This window comes from Delphinus delphis, chromosome X (assembly GCF_949987515.2).
Source record: "Delphinus delphis chromosome X, mDelDel1.2, whole genome shotgun sequence".
Classification (NCBI taxonomy): domain Eukaryota; kingdom Metazoa; phylum Chordata; class Mammalia; order Artiodactyla; family Delphinidae; genus Delphinus; species Delphinus delphis.
In genome coordinates, this window is record NC_082704.1 from 32,768,165 (window position 1) to 32,787,698 (window position 19,534).

Below are 19,534 nucleotides of genomic sequence, written 5' to 3' on the forward strand. Positions count from 1 at the left end.
ATTTCTATTCTCTTGGGTAATACCCAGGAATGGAGTTGCTGGATCATATGGTAACTCTATGTTTAACCATTTGAGGAACTGTCACCACTTTCCACAGCAGCTGCACTATTTTCATTCTCATCAGTAGTGTATGAGGATTCCCGATTCACATCCTATCAACACTTACTGTCCATCTCTTAGATTACAGCCATCCTATGTGGGTATGAAGTGGTATCTTGCTGTGGTTTTGTTTTGCATTCCCCTGATGGCTAATAATGTTGAGCAGCATCTCTTCATGTGCCTATTGGCCACTTGTATATCTTTAATGAGATACTACTACATACATCTTAGAATGACTAAAATAATTTTTTTTTAATGACAATACCAAGTGTTGACAAAGATGCAGAGCAACTGAAACTCTCGTATGTTGCTGGTAGGAATATAAAATAGTACAGCCACTCTGGAAAAATAGTTTAGCAGATTCTTATAAAATAAAAAAGAGTTGCCATATGACACAGCAACCCCACATCTGGGTAAATATTCAAGAGAAATGAAAACTTAAGTTCACACAAAAACCTGTACATGAATATTTATAGAAGCTTTATTCATAATCATGATTCCTCCCAAACTGGAAACAATCCAAACATCCTTCAACTGGTGAATGGACAAACTGTGGTACATCCATACAACAGAATACTCCTCAACAATAAAAAATAATGAATTATGGATATATACAAGAACATGTGTGAATCGCAGATGCATTGTGCTAAGTAAAAGGAGAGATTCAGAAGGCTACATACTGTATGACTGCATTTATATGACATACTGGAAAAGACAAAACCATAGGAAGGAAAAAGAGATTGGTTGCTGCCAGTAGTTAGCATTGTAGGAAAGGGCTGACTACAAAGGGATGACAGGAGCGGATTTATGGGTGTGGTGGAAGAGTTCTGTATCTTGATTGTAGTGGTGGTTACACGATTATGCATTTTTCAAAATTTATAGAACTGTACATGAAAAATGCTAATTTTGCTGTATTTAAATTTAAAAATAAATAAAACAAAAATAGTAGAAGGAACAGAATTTACAGTTGAGGAGCTCACAAAACAGACAAGGTTGGAGAGAAAAAACAAGAAAATTAGAGAATCAATTCAGGAAAGCCAATATCTAACTAACAGGAGTCTCAAAATGAGATGAAGAAAGCGGAGAGGAAGAAATAATGATGATGATGTATGGAAAATTCTAGCACTGCAGGATATGACTGTCTATATTTAGATTGAAAAGGTCCATGAAGTAGCCAGAACAATGAAAGCAAAAAAGATGATCTGCAATGCATATAACAACATTCTAAAGCTTTCTGAGAGGAAAAACAGGTCTTAAAAGATCACACATATGAATAGCAATAAACTTCTCATCAGAAGAACTAGAAGCTAGAAAACAATGAAGTTCAATATATGAGGGGAAATTATTTCCAACCTTGAACTCTATACACCAAGCTATCAATCAGATGGAAGAGTAGAAGGCATTTTCAAACTTGAAAGATTTAAAAAAATGCGCCTTACTGTCAGAAAGCTAGTGGAGGATATCTGAAACCAAAACAAAGAAGTTAAACCACAAAAAGGGGTGGGGCACATAGAATCCTGGAAACAGAAGATTCAACACAAGAGAAGCAAAAGGAATTTTTAAGATAAGGATAAAGGGGAAATCCCAGGAGGACAGACTTTTAAGCAGGACTAGATAGAGAACAACCAGTTCAGGTAAAAACTCCAGCACAGACATAGTAAAACATAAATAATAATAAAAGTCATAGATAACCTAGCATATTTAAACATACTAGGAAAGATGGCCACCTCTGTTGGAGTTTGGGAATAGTTCTATAGAAAACTGAGCAAATGAAAAAACAGAAATGAGGTGAACAGTTTTATAGAAATGTAATCAATCAACACTTACTACATGGCTCATATGTGAATACTGTACTCAAAGAATCATAATAATGTCAACACTGAAAACAGATCTCACCATAACTGATAAACTAAATTTGTTTTTGTTTTTTAAATTTAAATATCACCTGTAGACTTCCCACTGTGGAAGCAAGGGAGGAGGGAGATAAAGCCTCTCTTCCACAGTAGGAAGTCTACAGATGATATTTAAATTTAAAAAACAAGTTCGAAAATATCACTTATAAAACATATAAAATAATGTAATATGGTTACCTACAGGAAGCAGGATTAGAGATGGGGAGGAATGGGACACAGAACTGCTGTTTCTTGTTATAAGCCTTGTAGAACTAGTTAAAATTTTATATATTTACATGTATTAAGAAATAATAAAATTAAAAATTCAATAAAGTGAGCAAGAAACAGACTGGCATAATAAACTGGGAAAATAAATGATAAGTAGAATGTTACAGCTAAAAGGGACCTCTTATTTTACAGATGAAGAAACGGGTTTCAAATAATTATAAGCCTTACCCAAGTTTTCACATCCAATTGGCAACAGTACTAGGACTAGAACTACATATTGTCTCCTGATTCTTGTATAATTATTATAAAGAGGGACTGCATACTAAAGAAGAAAAGATATGAACAAGGACTCAGAGATGGTTAAGTACAAGTCATGTTCCCCAAATTAGTACAATAGGACTTTTTAAAAAAGACCTGTGGGACAATACTAGAATTCATCCTGTATATAACAGAAAGCAATTTCATAGTATTTAATAGTGTCCTTTGAAATATCTATTGCATTGAAATCCAAACTGGCTATTTTTCCACAGCAAACTACTCCAATCCTGCAAACCTCTAGAACAGTGGTTGGTTCTTAAGTGAAGGGCTTGAAAAAGGATTACCCCATGCCCAGAAATTCTGATTCAGCCAGGTCTGGGGTGGGTCCCAAGAATTTGCATTTCTAACAAGTTCTCAGGAGATGCTGATGCTGTTAGCCCAGGACCACACTTTGGAAACCAGTGCTCTAGAACAAGGTGTTCCACAAGTTATTAAGTATTCCTAAGAAGAGAGTTTCAAGGCCACCTACCATAATCCTGTCTTTGAGGTTCATATGCCCATTAGCAATATTGAAGGAGTCAAGGAATGCTAAAGTTACCTGCTTAACTTTGACCTGGTCTTTCCCGTAAGGGGAAAAATGGTTTAGGAAAAGGCCAAGTCAAAGTTAAACAGGTAACTTTAGCATTCAAGTTACTAATGGTTTTTAATGCGCTACAGCTACTGCTTTCAAATTTTCAAAGTTTAAAAAAAAAAAAATTTTTCAAAGTTTGAGAAATGTTACTCCAGGAATTTTTCTGTGGTCTAAATCTAAGGTTGTTGGAATAATTACATAAGCTACTGCATGTCAAGTGCGTAGCACATAATGTTTAAGTACTGACTGCTGTTAACTGCTACCTGCCAAATAAAGTGCTTCACTAAGAAATTATTCTTTGGTCAAAAAAAGAAAAAAATATGGTAAGAACCAGAACAATTTCACCTAAATTCTTGAAAATAATGGGAAGAAAAATAATTGCCTTAAAGACCTTTTAAGCACTGTACTGTGGGTACAGATTAAAATAAAACAAATGGAAGAAAATTAAAATAATTTAAAATAATTATCATTTGACCTGTCATAAAATTGACGTGCTTTAATTTTACAACTACTTTCCATACTGTAATTCAACTTGAAAATGGGATTTGTTGTTTTAACTGGAATTGCCTATTTCTTCTTTCACTGATGAAGTAGGGAAATTCTTTGAAGTACAACATATAAATACTGATAGTTTTAATTCTAAGATAACACTCCTTCATGTCGCAACCAATTATATGAGGTATATGCCGGGAATTTTTTTTTAACAGCATACATTGTCTGTGACAATGTGTGTATATGGTATAGTTGCAAATGTATAATTGTAAATGTATAAAAATGATGCTTCTGAGTTATTTTAATTTCTAAGAGACAATATGGTACCGTGAAAAGAATATTATGAACTTTGTTATGCCACTTTAATCTCTGCATCAGTTTCCTTATCTGTAAAATAAAGGAGATGGGCTGTATGATCTCTAAGCTCTCTTTCCGGTCTAAGGAACTGTGATTCTCTGTGATTCAGTGGTGGGTAACAGATTTGCCCTCCCTTTAGATGATCAAATTTGTGATCAACATTAACCATAAAAATAGCTTATAGGGGGATTAACATATCATCCTGGCAAATTGTGAGGCTGTGGCCCACATAAAAATGAATGATAAATCTTACCTTATCAAACGAAATAAACAGACCTACGTTTTTAAGGGTTAACAAAATTTGTAACTATATGTGGTGATGGATGTTAACTAAACTTATTGTGGTAACCATTTTTCACTATATACATACATCAAATCATTATGATATACAAGTTAAACAATGTTACATGTCAATTATATCTCAACAAAGCTGAAAAAATTAACAATAGATACATGTATATAAGGACTTGTAACAACCTGCTGAAAAGGCAATTAGTATTTTTTTAAAAACATAATACTAAATCATTTAACTATTTTTAGTACCAAATAACATGGGGGCAATGGGGGAAATTGCTCTGCAACTCTACAGAACCTTTTTAAGGTCTTTCATTACTGAAAAATATAATGGTAAACTGTCTTTTTTTAAAACATGTTTTAACAGCACTCTGAAACTAGAACCTGTCACTTCCTTTCATGGTGAACATTTAACAGAACTAGCAAAGCAAGGTTAATGAGGAAAAGAAATACAATGGTCCCAAAACAAAATTTGGCCAATACGGCCCTATTCAACCTCCTCAAGGAGGCAATAAAGAAAAAGAACTGATTTCCCAGAGCAGTTATCCTTGCTCAGATATGCAAAACAGAAGAAACATTACCAAGAACCACTTGCTTTCATTTCCCTCTCTTCCCTACTTCCACCTGAAGCATTCTAATACAGATTAGAAAAAAAGGAAAACAGTATTCTTTAAAAATATATCATCTTGACACAGAAATACTGAAGGTTGCTTTCTGTTGTTTTTTTTAAGCTACTTGCAGTGTCCAATCTGTCTATAGACAGACAGGGGATTGAAGAAAGGGAGAATAAAGACCAGAACATTCTTTTCTTTGTTTTGATGCACTGAAAAGACTCGGGCACTTAAACCTCTAAGTAAACTTCAATTCTCTAACTACAACCCCAACTAGAGACTGAATATGAATTTAAATATGAAATTCAATGAAGATTTTGCCTTCTGTATCATTTAGGACAATATACTGTGAATTCTAGGAAAATATCTCTAAGCCTATTACTACTTCTTAAAACAAAAACTCTAACCAAGAGAAAATGTCTTATTTCAACATTTTTTATTTTCAAATATGCCACACAATTGTTTTTATGTCTTAGAAATCACCTATGAGGAAAGCTAGTTTTACTAATTCACAAATGGAAAAACTGAAATCCAGAAAATTACTTAGGCTGAAAATTTAGGAATGGTTTTCACTCCTAAATTTGGGGAGTGTATTATCCACCCACTTCATACAGTAGTGGAAAAACCACCACCATGTTCTGGACAAAAGGGGAAATGAACAGTAACAAAGATGCAATATATGGCCTCTCACAGACATCATTCTAACAGTGACTATCAGTTCAGCAAATACTTTAGAAGCACACTTAACAGTAAATGAGTAAATTACAACACTGTATTGCTTTACCAGATAGCCCAATGTAATATATCCTAAAATAATTACTACAAACGAAAATAATTTTCATTTAGTTCCTTTTATCAGTTAGAAACAGTACTACACAAGACATTATGGGTTATAGATACTGAGTTAAAGTATTAAGGTTAGTGTCAAAATGTGTTGTTTGGCATGTTTTAAACGAAGAGAAAAATTTATAATTTGTGTTGTATTATAAAAACTGGAAATTACTAAACTTAAATGTATTTAATCAGAGGGTTTAATTATAAAGGAGTCTAACAGTTACCATCAAATATTAATGAACAATGACCAAGGAATTACTGAAGTTGGTTTCCGTCTAGGGATTCTTAACCTGGGGCGGCCTCAAGGTACCTGTAAATTCCCTGAAATTCATAGCAAAATATGTATATGTGTGAGTAGAGAGAGAAGCAATAGTTTTAAGTATTTTGAAGGGTTTCATGACCCCAAAAAAGCTTAAGAACTACTGCCTCAGAAAGCAGGACTGTAGCCATCAAAATAAAATCATGACACTGGAATTCCCTGGCAGTCCAGTGGTTAAGACTCCGCACTTCCAACGCAGGGCACACAGGGAGGACATAAAAAAAGGAAAATTCATGACAGAGTGTCAATCATAATAGATAATTTCAGCCAGGATACAGTAAAAATTCATAAAGACAATAAGGATGTAGAAGTGAAATACTAAAATAGATGAGACATGATGGTATAAAAACCCCTCAAAATATTTTTTAAGAATCAATATCAATGTCAAGAAACATGTATTTTACTTTCCCGTTTGAAGCTAGATTGTTTTGCTCACCTTTTATCTAGCCACCAACAAAAATCATAAGAATTCAAGGAACTATACAAGACTGTGCTAGAATATTCATGTAAGGAATTAACCATTTAACAAGGAGTTAAGTGTGATTTGGTGGTTATCCTAAACCTTTCTCCATATAATCTTTTACTGGAAAACACTATAGCTACTGCTGTTTATAAACCTCTGATTTTTAACACCATGTTTGTCCGAAAATCCCCAACAGGTAACCGTTCTTTGACAGACCCTTAAATACCATTAGAACCTTGCATAGGATCAGCACTACTATGTTTTAGATGCCATTCCTATAGATGCTTGATCCTACAAACTTCACCATATAATGCGATGGTCACATCTTTCTCTTGAACAAGAGACATACTAGATATTTTGAAGTCAAGTCAAAGAGAGTAGGAAATGAATGTGTGCATGACAATGTTTCCTAGACCCAATACCTAACCAAGATGAGAAAAGAATACTAAGTTACAGAAGTGCGTTTATCATTTACGGATAACCAACTGTTTTTCAGGCAGAGGATACATGAATGTATAGTTCCTCCTCAACTATACTTAAGAGTTCCTCCAGAGCAGGAATCATGTCTTGAGTCCTGCTGATGTAAAAAGTAGATTCTTATCATGCACTTATGTTTAAAAAAAAAACTAAGAAAACAAATAAATGGGCTTGAGCCATTTAGGAAGTAAAGCTGAGAGTACCTGGTGACCAATCATATATAAAGGGTTGGAGCTGTAAGAATTAAAGCCTGGAAGACTGACTAAATGGTGACACCATTAACAGAGATAAGGATCTCAGAAGGATGAAAAGGAGAAATATGATTTTAGTTTGGGGCATATCAAGTTTAGGGTGCTTAAGAGAATTAACAGAGTGACATGACCTATAAGCAACTGGAAATATCATGCAGAAGCTCAAATCACAGTTGGGGGATGGATAGGGGAGTCAATAGTAGAAACCCTGGGAGTGATGAAAATACCAAGAAAAAAATATACAAGGAGGACCAAAAATAGAGCCCCAAACACAAACATTTACAGAGAAAACAAAAGAGCTGGTAAGTAAGTTGCAAACAGGTAAATGACTGGGAGTTTCTCCACAGGAGTTTTATGAGTAGTGATCAGTATGCTTTTAAATAGCAATGTAAAAACTGAAATAGGTTACATACCCATGGCTACCATACAATCTAAATTTTTTGGAATAGTCCCCTGATTTCAAATATACAGTCCTCCTGTCCCCATAAATGATGGAAACATACTGGAATTCAGTGTTCCAATTACAATTCCCAGACCATCTTTTGGATACTTCAGTAGCGTAACTCCTTCCCCCCCCCCCCTGCCCCGGGTACGCAGGCCTCTCACTGTTGTGGCCTCTCCCGTTGCGAAGCACAGGCTCCGGACGCACAGGCTCAGCGGCCATGGCTCACGGGCCCAGCCGCTCGGTGGCATGTGGGATCTTCCCGGACCGGGGCATGAACCCTTGTCCCCTGCATCGGCAGGTGGACTCTCAACCACTGCGCCACCAGGGAAGCCCAGTGTTAACTCCTTTTTCACATTATGCTCTGAACTCAGTTTCCTCATCTGCAAAATGCAACAACAGTAACTATTTCATAGAGTTATACTGTAAAGATTAAATGAGTTCATTTGTGTAAAATATTTCAAACAGTACATGATACACACTAAGCAGGCAAGGGTGTTAACTGTTACTGTTATTTTTCATTCCCCACTCCCCCATAAAAATACGGTACTAATTGTTCAGCAGAAAATTGATTACCACACAGCTATCAGGACCACCGTGTCCAAATCTTTCCCAAAAATACAATTTCAAGTAATCTGGCCATACATCCCATTTCTCAGACCACATGAAGATTTTTGGTCATCTCTGATAATTTCCTATTTTTAATAAATCACAGGGATTAAGTGCTTATACTATAATAAAGAACCAAGAAAAATATCTATATTACTGTTAGTCATTCCTGACATCCTTAGTCTTGGAAAATTTCCTCAAATTATCAAAGTGGTATACATTTTTATATTGCCCTTTGTGTCCACATGATTTGCCTTTAAAAGCACACAAAGCAGTGCTCTAATACAGGTTCTTGGTGTCTAGAATCACTTGATAATACTTTTTGAGATGACTATTTTTCAATGTTACAGAACTGTGCATCAAGTTCATCAGTTGTACTATCTTACCTAACACCAAATCCTACTCTTTCCTTCCAAATTATAAGCATGTAGTCATCTAAAATCCTTACTTCCCAAGCATACTATAACTTCACATCACTTTTCACCTACTCCAACATCAATCAACTTTCTATTACCTGTCCACCTTTGCACATACCAATGATGTGAATTTCTCAAACTACTAAACTTTCTCTTTCACTTCCTCATCCCTGGATATCTAAATACCTCTCAACAGAAAACTGCTACATAAACTGCATTGCACTTATACACTGATTTCAAACATCTGAAGCCCTGTCAGGTAATGAAACTAAACAAATTTTATTGGGTAAATATTTCAAATAGAATTTTGATTACCATGAATTTTTTCTTAAGGACCAATTAGAAATACCCTTCTAATTGGGCAATTAATTTATCCTAGCCTCTTTCCTCATCTGTAAAATGAATGGTTTGCACTAGGTATTTTTAAAATTCTCTACCAATTCCCAAAATCTACAATTCTTTGTCTTAAAGTCTTTATTTGTTCAATCTAGTATCAATGCTATACCGTGGCATTTTGCTAGATTCCAAAAACTCAGGAATCACCGGTTTCTAAGTCCCAGCTAAGGTTGCAATACACCAAAGGAAAACCCAATTTAGTGAACTGTGAAATTCCTTCTAAAATAATTAAACTTCTGAAAATGAAGAAAATCTCCCTTGGAAGGGATTAAAGTAACTAAAATAAATACTAGGCAAACAAATATAAAGAAACAAAAAGCTTACAACATATATTATGGTATGGTAGAAAGAGCACAGGACTGCGAGTCAAGAAGTTGCTTCTAGTGGCAGCTCTGCCAAAGGCTGTTATTTTAGACAAGTTGTAACCTCTGGCCTTCTTCCTCATCTGTGAAATGAAGGGATTGGACTACATGATCTTGAGGATTCCTGCCAAATCAAAATGGTTCTAAGATATCCTTTGATTTTTAAACCCCACAAGTGATATAAAATTTTACAAAGGTATAGTCAAGAGATGTCACTACACACAACTGACACCACTGGCTTAAGCCTCTGCTAAATGAAATAATGGAATCTGGGTTATGTGCTCTTGTGGGAAAGAAGCAGAGGATTTGGGGCCCTATGCTGCTCTTTAGTTGTCTAATGTTTGAGTAGACCCTTTCATTTGTTTCTGATTCTCTATGGTTAATCCTTCATGACATAAGATAATTAAAGACTGAGTGATCAACATAAATTTTAAGCCACGTTTTTTCTCAAACTAGAGAAACATATTTAAAAGAGAGGCCAGAAAAGTGAAATTCTCTCTATGGATTTGAATAGGGTCTTTCCTACAGCATTAGGTTAACATTAATATACAATTATGATTATGGTGCTATGAATTCTCAACTGTGTATATTACTCACTTTTTAGGTTATTCTCAGCAAAATTTAATCCAAGTTGGTATCCTCCTGCTACCCGGAGTACTTCTCAGCCACCACCTTCTACCATTAGTAAGAATTTATTTTAATATTAGTCTAAGTAAAACACAATCAGGAAAATAAATCTACAGAAACATTATATAATGCATCCCAAGTAAAATGTTTAGAATATTCAACATTTTGGGATAATGCAATCAAAAATGAATCTTTATAGTGAATGCTCTATTTTTATGGATGAATTATATCTAAACTTTCTACCAGAAAACTATCAATACTTATGGATAATCTAGTTTATTTTATAGATCTTGAAACCACTCACCATAATCAGAATTTCATAAAGTATCTATTTTGAGTTATGTGAATTTTAAAACCATATATTTAGGCCATTACACACATCAGATCATTTATTCATTTGTAAAACTAACTTTATAAGGGCATAAATTCCTCTATGATGCTACAGTAAATGTTTCCACACCACTGTGGGGGGGGGGTCCTTAAAAAATAACAGCAAGTCCTATTGGCACAAGTGCTTTTTGATTTACTCTTCTCAAACCAGTAAAGCTTTGACATTGGACAAGTTTATTTTTGTCACTTTCTATTCATATTTTACAGGAAAACAGTGAACACATCCACTCCACTCTATTCTTCACGATAACAGTAGTTTCTCGAAGTACAACAGATCAACTGACTTGATAGTTAATCTTTTTAAGGTAATTATTGAGCTTTTTATTTCACAGAACACAATCCATCATTTTTTTTTTTTAATTTGGTTCCTTGGATTATGAAGCTAAAGATTCTGACTCAAATTTTTTTTACAAGTTTGTTACTGTTTCATTTTTTACTCTAATATCAAATTAACTACATTTGAGGTTTTTGTCAAAGTTTTCATATTTAATTCATTTTTTTCATGATTCCAAATCCATTTGGGATTCTAGAATAAAACGTGTGAATGCTCACTACATATTTCTTTTACTAAAACATGAAGAATAGGGAAAAATCTAATAAATTTGTGAAACTGCAATTAGAATCTGGACCCAAATGCTAACATTCACACCATAAAATTTTCTATACATTCTACAGACGTAGGAGACTTATTAATTTATATTATTCTACAAATATATACTCTATATTTAATTTAACCACATTCCATAAGTTGAATTTGAGGGGTGTTTTTAAAGCTTTGAGAGTTTAGTGTTTAGTTTGAGTGTTTAGTGTTTATTTTTGTAATCCAACAACTTTATCCAAAAATGCAGAAAATTTTTCTGGCTGGCCAGGAGGAAAACATTTCAGTGTTGAAAAGTCCATTGACTGTAACAGCCCAGGAAGCATGCTAAAACAAAAGAAGAAAAATATTAGGTAATATGGGAGAAAATTCCATAATTCAATGCTGCCCACTTGATGACTGAATCTAACTTCCAAGAATATTGTGATGGTTCTCAACCTGTATATGTGAATTTCAATGTATTTTAATATTATAGGTATACACAATAATAAAATAATACAAAGTGCATTACATGTCAATAGCAATTCAACATTTTATCTTTTACATCAACTGAAATATTTCAGAAATGTTATTTCATGAAAGATGTGGTCACATGGCTTTGGAACACTTCTCATGACTGGGCAGATATAACTTGAAGCAAACTCAATTTATGAAAACAGAATAAATGAAACCAAAAGTAACAGCTGCAAGACAAGAACAATAAGCTGGGGAGACTACTAGACCATGCATGAAGATTGTGAAATAATTTTTGCTAGTAATTTACTACCATAAATCCATATATAACTAAGCAACATACAATCGCTATGCACGTTGGAAATAAGGTTCAGACCCACAACATAAAACTATTACTTCAGAAATTTAATTAAACCAGCCACTTAAATTAGAACAGACAATCATCCAGCCTACATTTGGGGCAAATAAATGATATACCTAAAATAAAAATACAACTAATTATTGATTCTCCTTATGGCATCCACGTGTGCAACTTTCTTGAAACTAATACAAGAAAAAAAGAATTCTAAAACTGAAAAAAAATAAATAAATTGGAGATTTGTACAGCTCCTTTTTCAGCCTGAGTAGAGTCAGGATGTGTCTATGAAATCAATGTTTTCCCCTTTTTAATGTACTAACATAAAAATCGAAGCTGATTTAATGTTTAGAATGAAAATACTCATCAAAAGTGTCTGGAAAAATTGACTCGCATAAACCAAGGAAGATGAACATTGATTCCTCTTCAAAAATGGTATTAACCCCTAACAATCTCAACTACCTAAGGACAGATATGCCCATTATCTGAAGCCCACATAATTCTGATTATCTAGCTTCTCCCCTGACTCACAATATTTTAAGAATCGCTTCTATATTACAAAGCCACCCTGACATTCCCTCTCCTCCATCATTATGGGGATTAGGACACCAACCATTGCTCCTGGAACAATCAATGAATCTGTCTCCTCTCAATGAGATAGGAAACTTTGTCTGTTTTTGTTCACTGATGATGCCAAGTACCTAGAATAATGCCTGGCACACAGTATGTGCCCAATAAATAATGAATAAACAAGTATTTACTGAGTGCTTAAGACACAGAAGCAGTAATATTAAAAGAAAAGCTTATGTTCTAACCAGTTTTTTCTAAGGTTTATTTTCAAATTAATTTCAATTTATTATAACATAAGAAATATGCATTTTGTAATACTTCTATGAGGTCTTTTCTTTTTAAAACATCAAATTAGGATAGCTTTTAAAGTCCAACAATTGGGAATTACTGACCTGACCCTTTGGCAAGCTTCTAGTGTCTGAAGAAAAATTAATAGAAAACCAGCAATTTTCTTCATCCTTCTATTGTGATGTTGATCAGTTCTTGCTGAATTCTAATATACTTCTAGAAAATAATACTCCTTACCATAAAGCAATTCCTCTGCTTAAAATACTCCCATGGCTTCTTATTAAACACAGAATAAAATCAGAACTCTTCTGTGAACTATCCCCACCCAGCTTCATCTTCATACTACATTCTCTCCCTTGCTTACTGTACTCCTGCCACACTAACCCTCTGTTCCTCAAACACACCAAACTCCAAGCTCATTCCCAACTTAGGGCCTTTGCAATTGCTGCTGTTCCTTCTGCCTCTACAGCTTCACATGAGTGGCTCTTCCTGGTTATTCAGGTCTCAGCTCAAATGTCATATACCCAGTTATGCCTTCCCCGATCATTCTAATTAGTCTTCACCCCAGCTATCACATCACCCTGCCCTATTTTCTTCATAACACATTTCACCATATGAAATTATCTCGACTGCTTATTTATGAACTGTTTACTGTCTATCTCCCACCACTAGAACATAAGCACCACGAAAGCAGGGACTTTACGTCATGTTTAGCACTGTTATCCACAGCACCAAAAACAATGCCTGCCATGTATTAGATATAGTTGAATGAATGAATGAGTAAATTTAATTTAGGGATTCCAGTGGATTTACTGAAGGCAAAACCTTAATTAAAAATCAGCAAATGCCTTCCTTAAATAATGAAAAATAATGAACACAAAAGTTTATATTCTCAGAGACCTGCACACCCAGATGAATACACACAGATACGTGCACACACACACATTCAGATATTCACATGCAATGAAATAAGCATAGACACTGAAAGAAATACAACACAGATATCACAAAGTAGAAGACAAATGATCAGGTTTTACAGGTGAGAAAATCAAAATGTTTGCTAAGTGGGAGAAGGTAAGAGATCAAAGATACAGGCGGGTTAGGCAGGTGGGTAAGAATAGCTAGGAAGGAATTAAGAGGTCAAATAATCAGTCTCTAGTATACCTGCAGGTACAGTAAAAGAGATGCCCGTCTTTGTGTAGCTGCTTTGCCAATTCCAGTTGATGATTGTTCATCAACTTTTCATTTATAACCACTATGAGTGGCTTTCTTTCTTCCAGAGTCTCCAAACAGCTTCCTGCACCTACAAAAATATACCAAATTTGTTAACACAGTTTAAAAAAAAGTTAGTGATTCACCAGGCCTTATAACTAGAACTCAAAAGATGAAAAATTTAGTTGGCAACACTACAAATCAAGCCTTTTAATTATACATCCAAAATGACAAAAAACAGTTATGAGTGGTCTCTAGTGTTACAAACCTGACTTGAAAAACACATTCTTTATCACTGCCAACAATATCAGTGCTTTGCAACTTGCCCTCTAGTAGTATGCCCTGGGCATGGGCCTTGAATCCAAATAAGATTCAGGTTCAACATACTGTACATGAAGCCATACTGCACTTCTATTCAAACACAAGTAAAAAAGCAAGCCTTCAGTAGTGACAAGCACCAATAAAGGAAAACTTTGACCACTCCTTATGAGTCTGCTTGTCAAAAGAGTCAAGGATAAATCTCCACAAACATGCATATATACAATATTTGGGTCAATTCAACTTTTAACTCTAAACTCATTTAGATAATTTAAATGGGAGCGAGGGGACTGCTAAGTGAGCAGACAAATCCTTTTTGGGTAGACGATACCAGCACCAGACTGTTATCTGCCTGCTGCTTACTGACTGGACAAATTACTTAACCTTTTAATAGAAATGTAAAAAATCTTCCAAAGCCAAATTCTCAATGACCAATCCGACCAATCAGATGGCTGAACGTTCCTGCAGACCTAAGCCCAGATACTAATTCCCACTGACAACTCTTGACACATGTCATTGGATAACTTATTTTGCTTGTGTTTAGGGTTTCTGTAAACCCTAAAGTTTACAGTTCTGTAAACTGTAAAGCTGGCCTTCAGTGATTGATTTCCCATTTTTCTATCACCCAGAATTATAAATTCTCTCCAATAATGTTCCCGACTGCTATATTGCAATCAGTATTTTATTCAAAATGGCTACCGGTGAGTTACCCTAGTGATTTTATTTTACATCAGAAAGGTTCGAGTTTCTGTTCTTATTTGTTGTCTATCAAAAACCAAACCGGACAGTTCTACGGCACTTTACCGGCGTGACTAATAACAAGATCTGCTTTCTGAAGGTCTTCTTTCAATGAATCCTTGTATCTGTAAACATCCAGAATAAATGACTCCGTACTGAATGGTTCAGGTACCACCTTTCCTCTACCTATTTGTAGGACAAGTCGGTTGTAACCGAGGCTCTGGATTATCTGAAACGGGAAAAAAGAAAAAGCGGGCCTTTTAAACAGGCTACTGTAAAAACAGTAATATCGACAACAAACCACCCAATCGGAGCACGAGCTGCCGAATAAATAGTCGAACTGGAGTCCGTTAGTTTTTCAAATGGCTCCTTTTCCCCCCGTCCCGGGCCCCGACTTGGCACCTCACTAGCCCTAAGGGACCTAAACGCCCTAGCTCATCCCGTCGTGACAGAAATGGCCCAGCAAGAACTTGGAGACCAACGCAAAGACTCTGAAAAAGGCGTCGCAAACTAGGGAGGGAGAGCAAGGAACAGCGTCGTCGTAGCACACGGCTGGGACTGCGCGAACCACGAGCCCTAAGGAGAGGGCGCGCTCGGGGGACGCCGCGCCGCGCGTGGACGCCGGCCGCGAGGGTGCCTGAGCCGGAAGTAAGGCACGGCGGCCTCGGCCCGAGCGCGGCGGGGCAGGGCGCCGAGCGGACCGGCCGGGTCGGGCAGGGCAGAGCCCGACGGAGCGCGTCGACCGCGCGGCCCCAAGGGGCCAGCGAGGCGGGCACAGGCACGGGCCCGGGAGGCGGGCCGGAACCCCGGCTCGGAGAGGCGGAGCCGCTGGAAGGAGAGGCTAAGCCGGAAGAAAGGCGGAGGCGGAGAATCCGCGGAGAAAATCCGGGAGAAAGGAGGAACCGGAAAAAGGACGGGGAGGAGCGGCCCGGCAAGGCTATAGGAAACGGGAAGAGGAGGCGGAGGACCCCAAGCACCGGGGGAGCTGGAGGAAGGCCCAGTCAGGCGCGGGGAGGAGCCGGCTGATGGGCGGCGGCACCAGAGATTGAGCTGCCAGGGATTCTTCCCGAGTGCAACCGTCAGGCAAGGTTACCGAGGTTAGCGGTCAGGCTGGTGGCGGCGAGCGGCGAGCTCAGCGCGGGGAGCCCAGCCGCCGCTCGCCTGCCTCCCGCTTGCCTCCCGCTCGCCTTCCCCACTCACTTGCAAACTGTCGGGCGCCGACACACATGCAATAAGGTCGTCAAAGCTGGTGGTCCCTACAGTAACAAACACGCACTTCATCGCGCGTGACCCACAACCACGAATATCAAGGGCCGGACGTGACGTAGCGGACACCACGTGGACGCCGCAACGGCTCTAGGTGCGGGAGGCGGAAGTCGGGCCTGGCCGCCAGGGGGCAGCAGCCACCTGAACTGTGTCGCCGGGGATGAGTTGGGAGCAAAGAATGCTCCTGGCCTATGTGCGGGGCAGTGTTGTAAGCCCTTTGCGTGTAGAAGCTCATGGGACCCTCACAGTTAAGGAGGTGGGCAATTGACAAATTTATTTTTTTCAAAAGTGGGGTTTAAAAAAATAATCATGAAGCCTCACACCCTTGTGTTTGCATCCTTGCTCGGGTACCACAGCTCTCTTAATGATATAGAAGTTTGGGATTCTTTAGCCAAGATACATTTGAGAGATGGTTTTACTTCAAGTCTGTTGAGGGCATCTGAAAAAAAAGTGCCTTTTAAAAATCGCTCATTAGCCTGGGCTCTTCTTCCAGCTGTGGTTCTCAAGAAACCAGAGCCCTACAGAGTCTTGGAAGCTGCAGAGAAACAGTAAGCTCCATTAGCAAGCATTGTGTGTAAAATAGAGGCTTTTTTTTTAACATCTTTATTGGAGTATAATTGCTTTACAATGGTGTGTCAGCCTCAGCCTTATAACAAAATAAATCAGTTATACATATGTTCCCATATCTCTTCCCTCCTGCGTATCCCTCCCTCCCACCCTCCCTATCCCACCTCTCTAGGTGGACACAAAGCACCGAGCTGATCTCCCTGTGCTACGCGGCTGCTTCCCACTAGCTATTGATTTTACGTTTGGTAGTGTATGTATGTCCATGCCACTCTCTCACTTTGTCACAGCTTACCCTTCCCCCTCCCCATATCCTCAAGTCCATTCTCTAAGAAAAAAAAAAAAGAGAGGCTTTAAGGCCTGAAGCCTACATCTCTGTCATTGAACCCATCCATTGAACCATTTAAAACGTAGAATTACCATACATTTAAATTATAATAAAATGTAAAATTATACATTAGCATGAATAAATACCACATATATATTATACTTAGGCAATCAGGTACGGGAGAGGCGATTTCTCAAGACTCCTTCTTTGTCCTACCACCATTACTAAGATCATTGCCTGCTTTATCTCATTCTAATGTTTTCTGTATTTCCTACTTAAAATTTCAGTTTAGCTAATATGGATGTTTTGCTCTGCCTGGTTAAATACAGAAGGGAAGGTATGAGAAGAAACTCTTAACACGAGAAGGATTAGAGGTGAATTAAGCCTAGAACATGGGCTAAAAAAACCTATTAAGCCTATTTCTAACAAGACTGTTTCTCTAAATCTTGTAGCTTGAGTACATGTCTTTTTGAGGGGTGGTATGCTCTACCCCTTTCTTGATACCAAATATCATGAATTAATAAAACTAGTTTCATAATAACAATAAATGTAGAAAGATCATGGTTAAATAATAAAATATAAGCATATTTTCTGCCCAATAAGAGGAATAAAGTATGAATATTTATTGGAATATAAAGACAAAAAATATTCCAAAATATTCTGTAATTCAGAAAGATCTTGTGTCTATGATATTTTTTCCTATATCTGGAAGATATAAATTAAAGGAGCACTGTTCTGATGAGCTCATAGAGAGAATAAGCACATACAGAAATTGAATAGTCTTAAATTTCCAGAAAATAAGAAAATTGAATATCTGATGAAACTGAGCCCCGCTAAAACAGTTTCCTTACCGAGTTAATGATTAATCTCTCTATTCAAAACTTTTTTCCCTTTCTTGTGCCCTCTGACCTCAATCCTATGCTAACTGAACACTAACCAACCAGAGTCAGGTGACTAAAATTGCTGTTGTTATAGATATCATCATTACCTTAAAAACTCAGGCTGTTTCTCCAGGGCAAGATGAGCTCACAGACCCCTGAGCCATGGACCACATGGCCAGAGAATCCTAAACCAGAGACATCTTGACTCATGAAATCATGCTTAAGAAATGTCACCGAAATATCACAAGACAATGATTAATTCCAGTTTCTTTGTTCTTCCCCTTCAAAACATCTCCAACTCAGAGACCAAGATGGAGTGAATCTGAGACTTGTATCCCACTCCCTTGCTTGGTGCCCTGCAAATAAACCCTTACTTTGCTGCAAACTCCCACTGTCAGAGTTTGGCTTCCTGTGGCATGGGCACACAAGCCCTTGCTTGGTTACATTAATACTTTAAATGTTCTAGACTTTACTAAAACATCTTCTTGCAGAAATTGATCCAGAAATGATTTAAGAACCCAAGATTACATAATTGATATAAAATTTTGGTAATTAAGTCTTTTCTCTGTTTTGTCAGTGTTAAGTATGCATTTTATTTTACTTGGGTGTGTTTTTCCTAAACTTACACAGGCTTACTTATCAAATAAGTTAACATTATTTCTAAAAATGTTTATGATTATGAAAAACGTAAATTTCTTTTCAACTACATTAAATCAGCATTCTGACAAACTTTATTTCAACAGTAACTATGCTTCCTGGTATGCCAGCTTGAAGATAATATCCAGGATCTTTAAGCACCTTTTAAAAAAGTGTGTACTGCGCTTATTGGTGGCGCAGTGGTTGGGAGTCCGCCTGCCGATGCAGGGGACACAGGTTCGTGCCCCAGTGCAGGAGGATCCCACGTGCCGCAGAGCGGCTGGGCCCGTGAGCCATGGCCGCTGGGCCTGCGCGTCCGGAGCCTGTGCTCCGCAACGGGAGAGGCCGCAGTTTAGATGGGGTTGTTTCCTTTATTTAGTAATTAATGGTTCCACCTACGATTTGAAAGATTATTCTTTACCTTACATGTAATCTGCCTAAATAGCAAAGATTCTGTGTCTTACAAGAATAATCTATCGCGTAAGTTGTCTTTTTGTGTCCCTGATTATTTAAGGGGAAAATACCCATAGAACGCGACTCTTCACTTACATTGTGTTACATTGTGTAACAGTGTGTTACATTATGTAAATAGTGTTACATTGTATTTTTTTTAAACGCATTATTTGTACTTGGATTAAATAGGAAGGGAAGCATTGTTTCTCAGTCACTCATGATCCTACCTAATCAAGTGACCAAATCTCCTCCGACAACCCTTAATTTTGTCTTCCCAAAATCAGTTCCTAAATTTAGGACACATAAAATAAAATTTTCAGAATATATTACATACATAAAACTAAAATTTTTATGCGTAAAACCTCTAAGACTTCTCAGAGGGCCTTTGGAATCACAAAGATTTGCGCTGCCACCATATAAAAAAAG

At 37.2% G+C, this 19,534-nt stretch overlaps 1 protein-coding gene across 1 annotated transcript in view; it reads right to left on the bottom strand.

The window, feature by feature from the left end:
* The window catches only part of ALG13 (ALG13 UDP-N-acetylglucosaminyltransferase subunit), a 74,730-nt gene extending 58,369 nt beyond the window's left edge, over window positions 1–16,361 (bottom strand). Inside the window, 3 exon segments of the mRNA XM_060001992.1 lie at window positions 13,877–14,015; window positions 15,047–15,209; window positions 16,181–16,361. Coding sequence (XP_059857975.1) covers window positions 13,877–14,015; window positions 15,047–15,209; window positions 16,181–16,261 — 383 coding nt within the window. The 5' untranslated portion in view covers window positions 16,262–16,361.
* Between the last annotated feature and the right edge of the window lie 3,173 nt (window positions 16,362–19,534).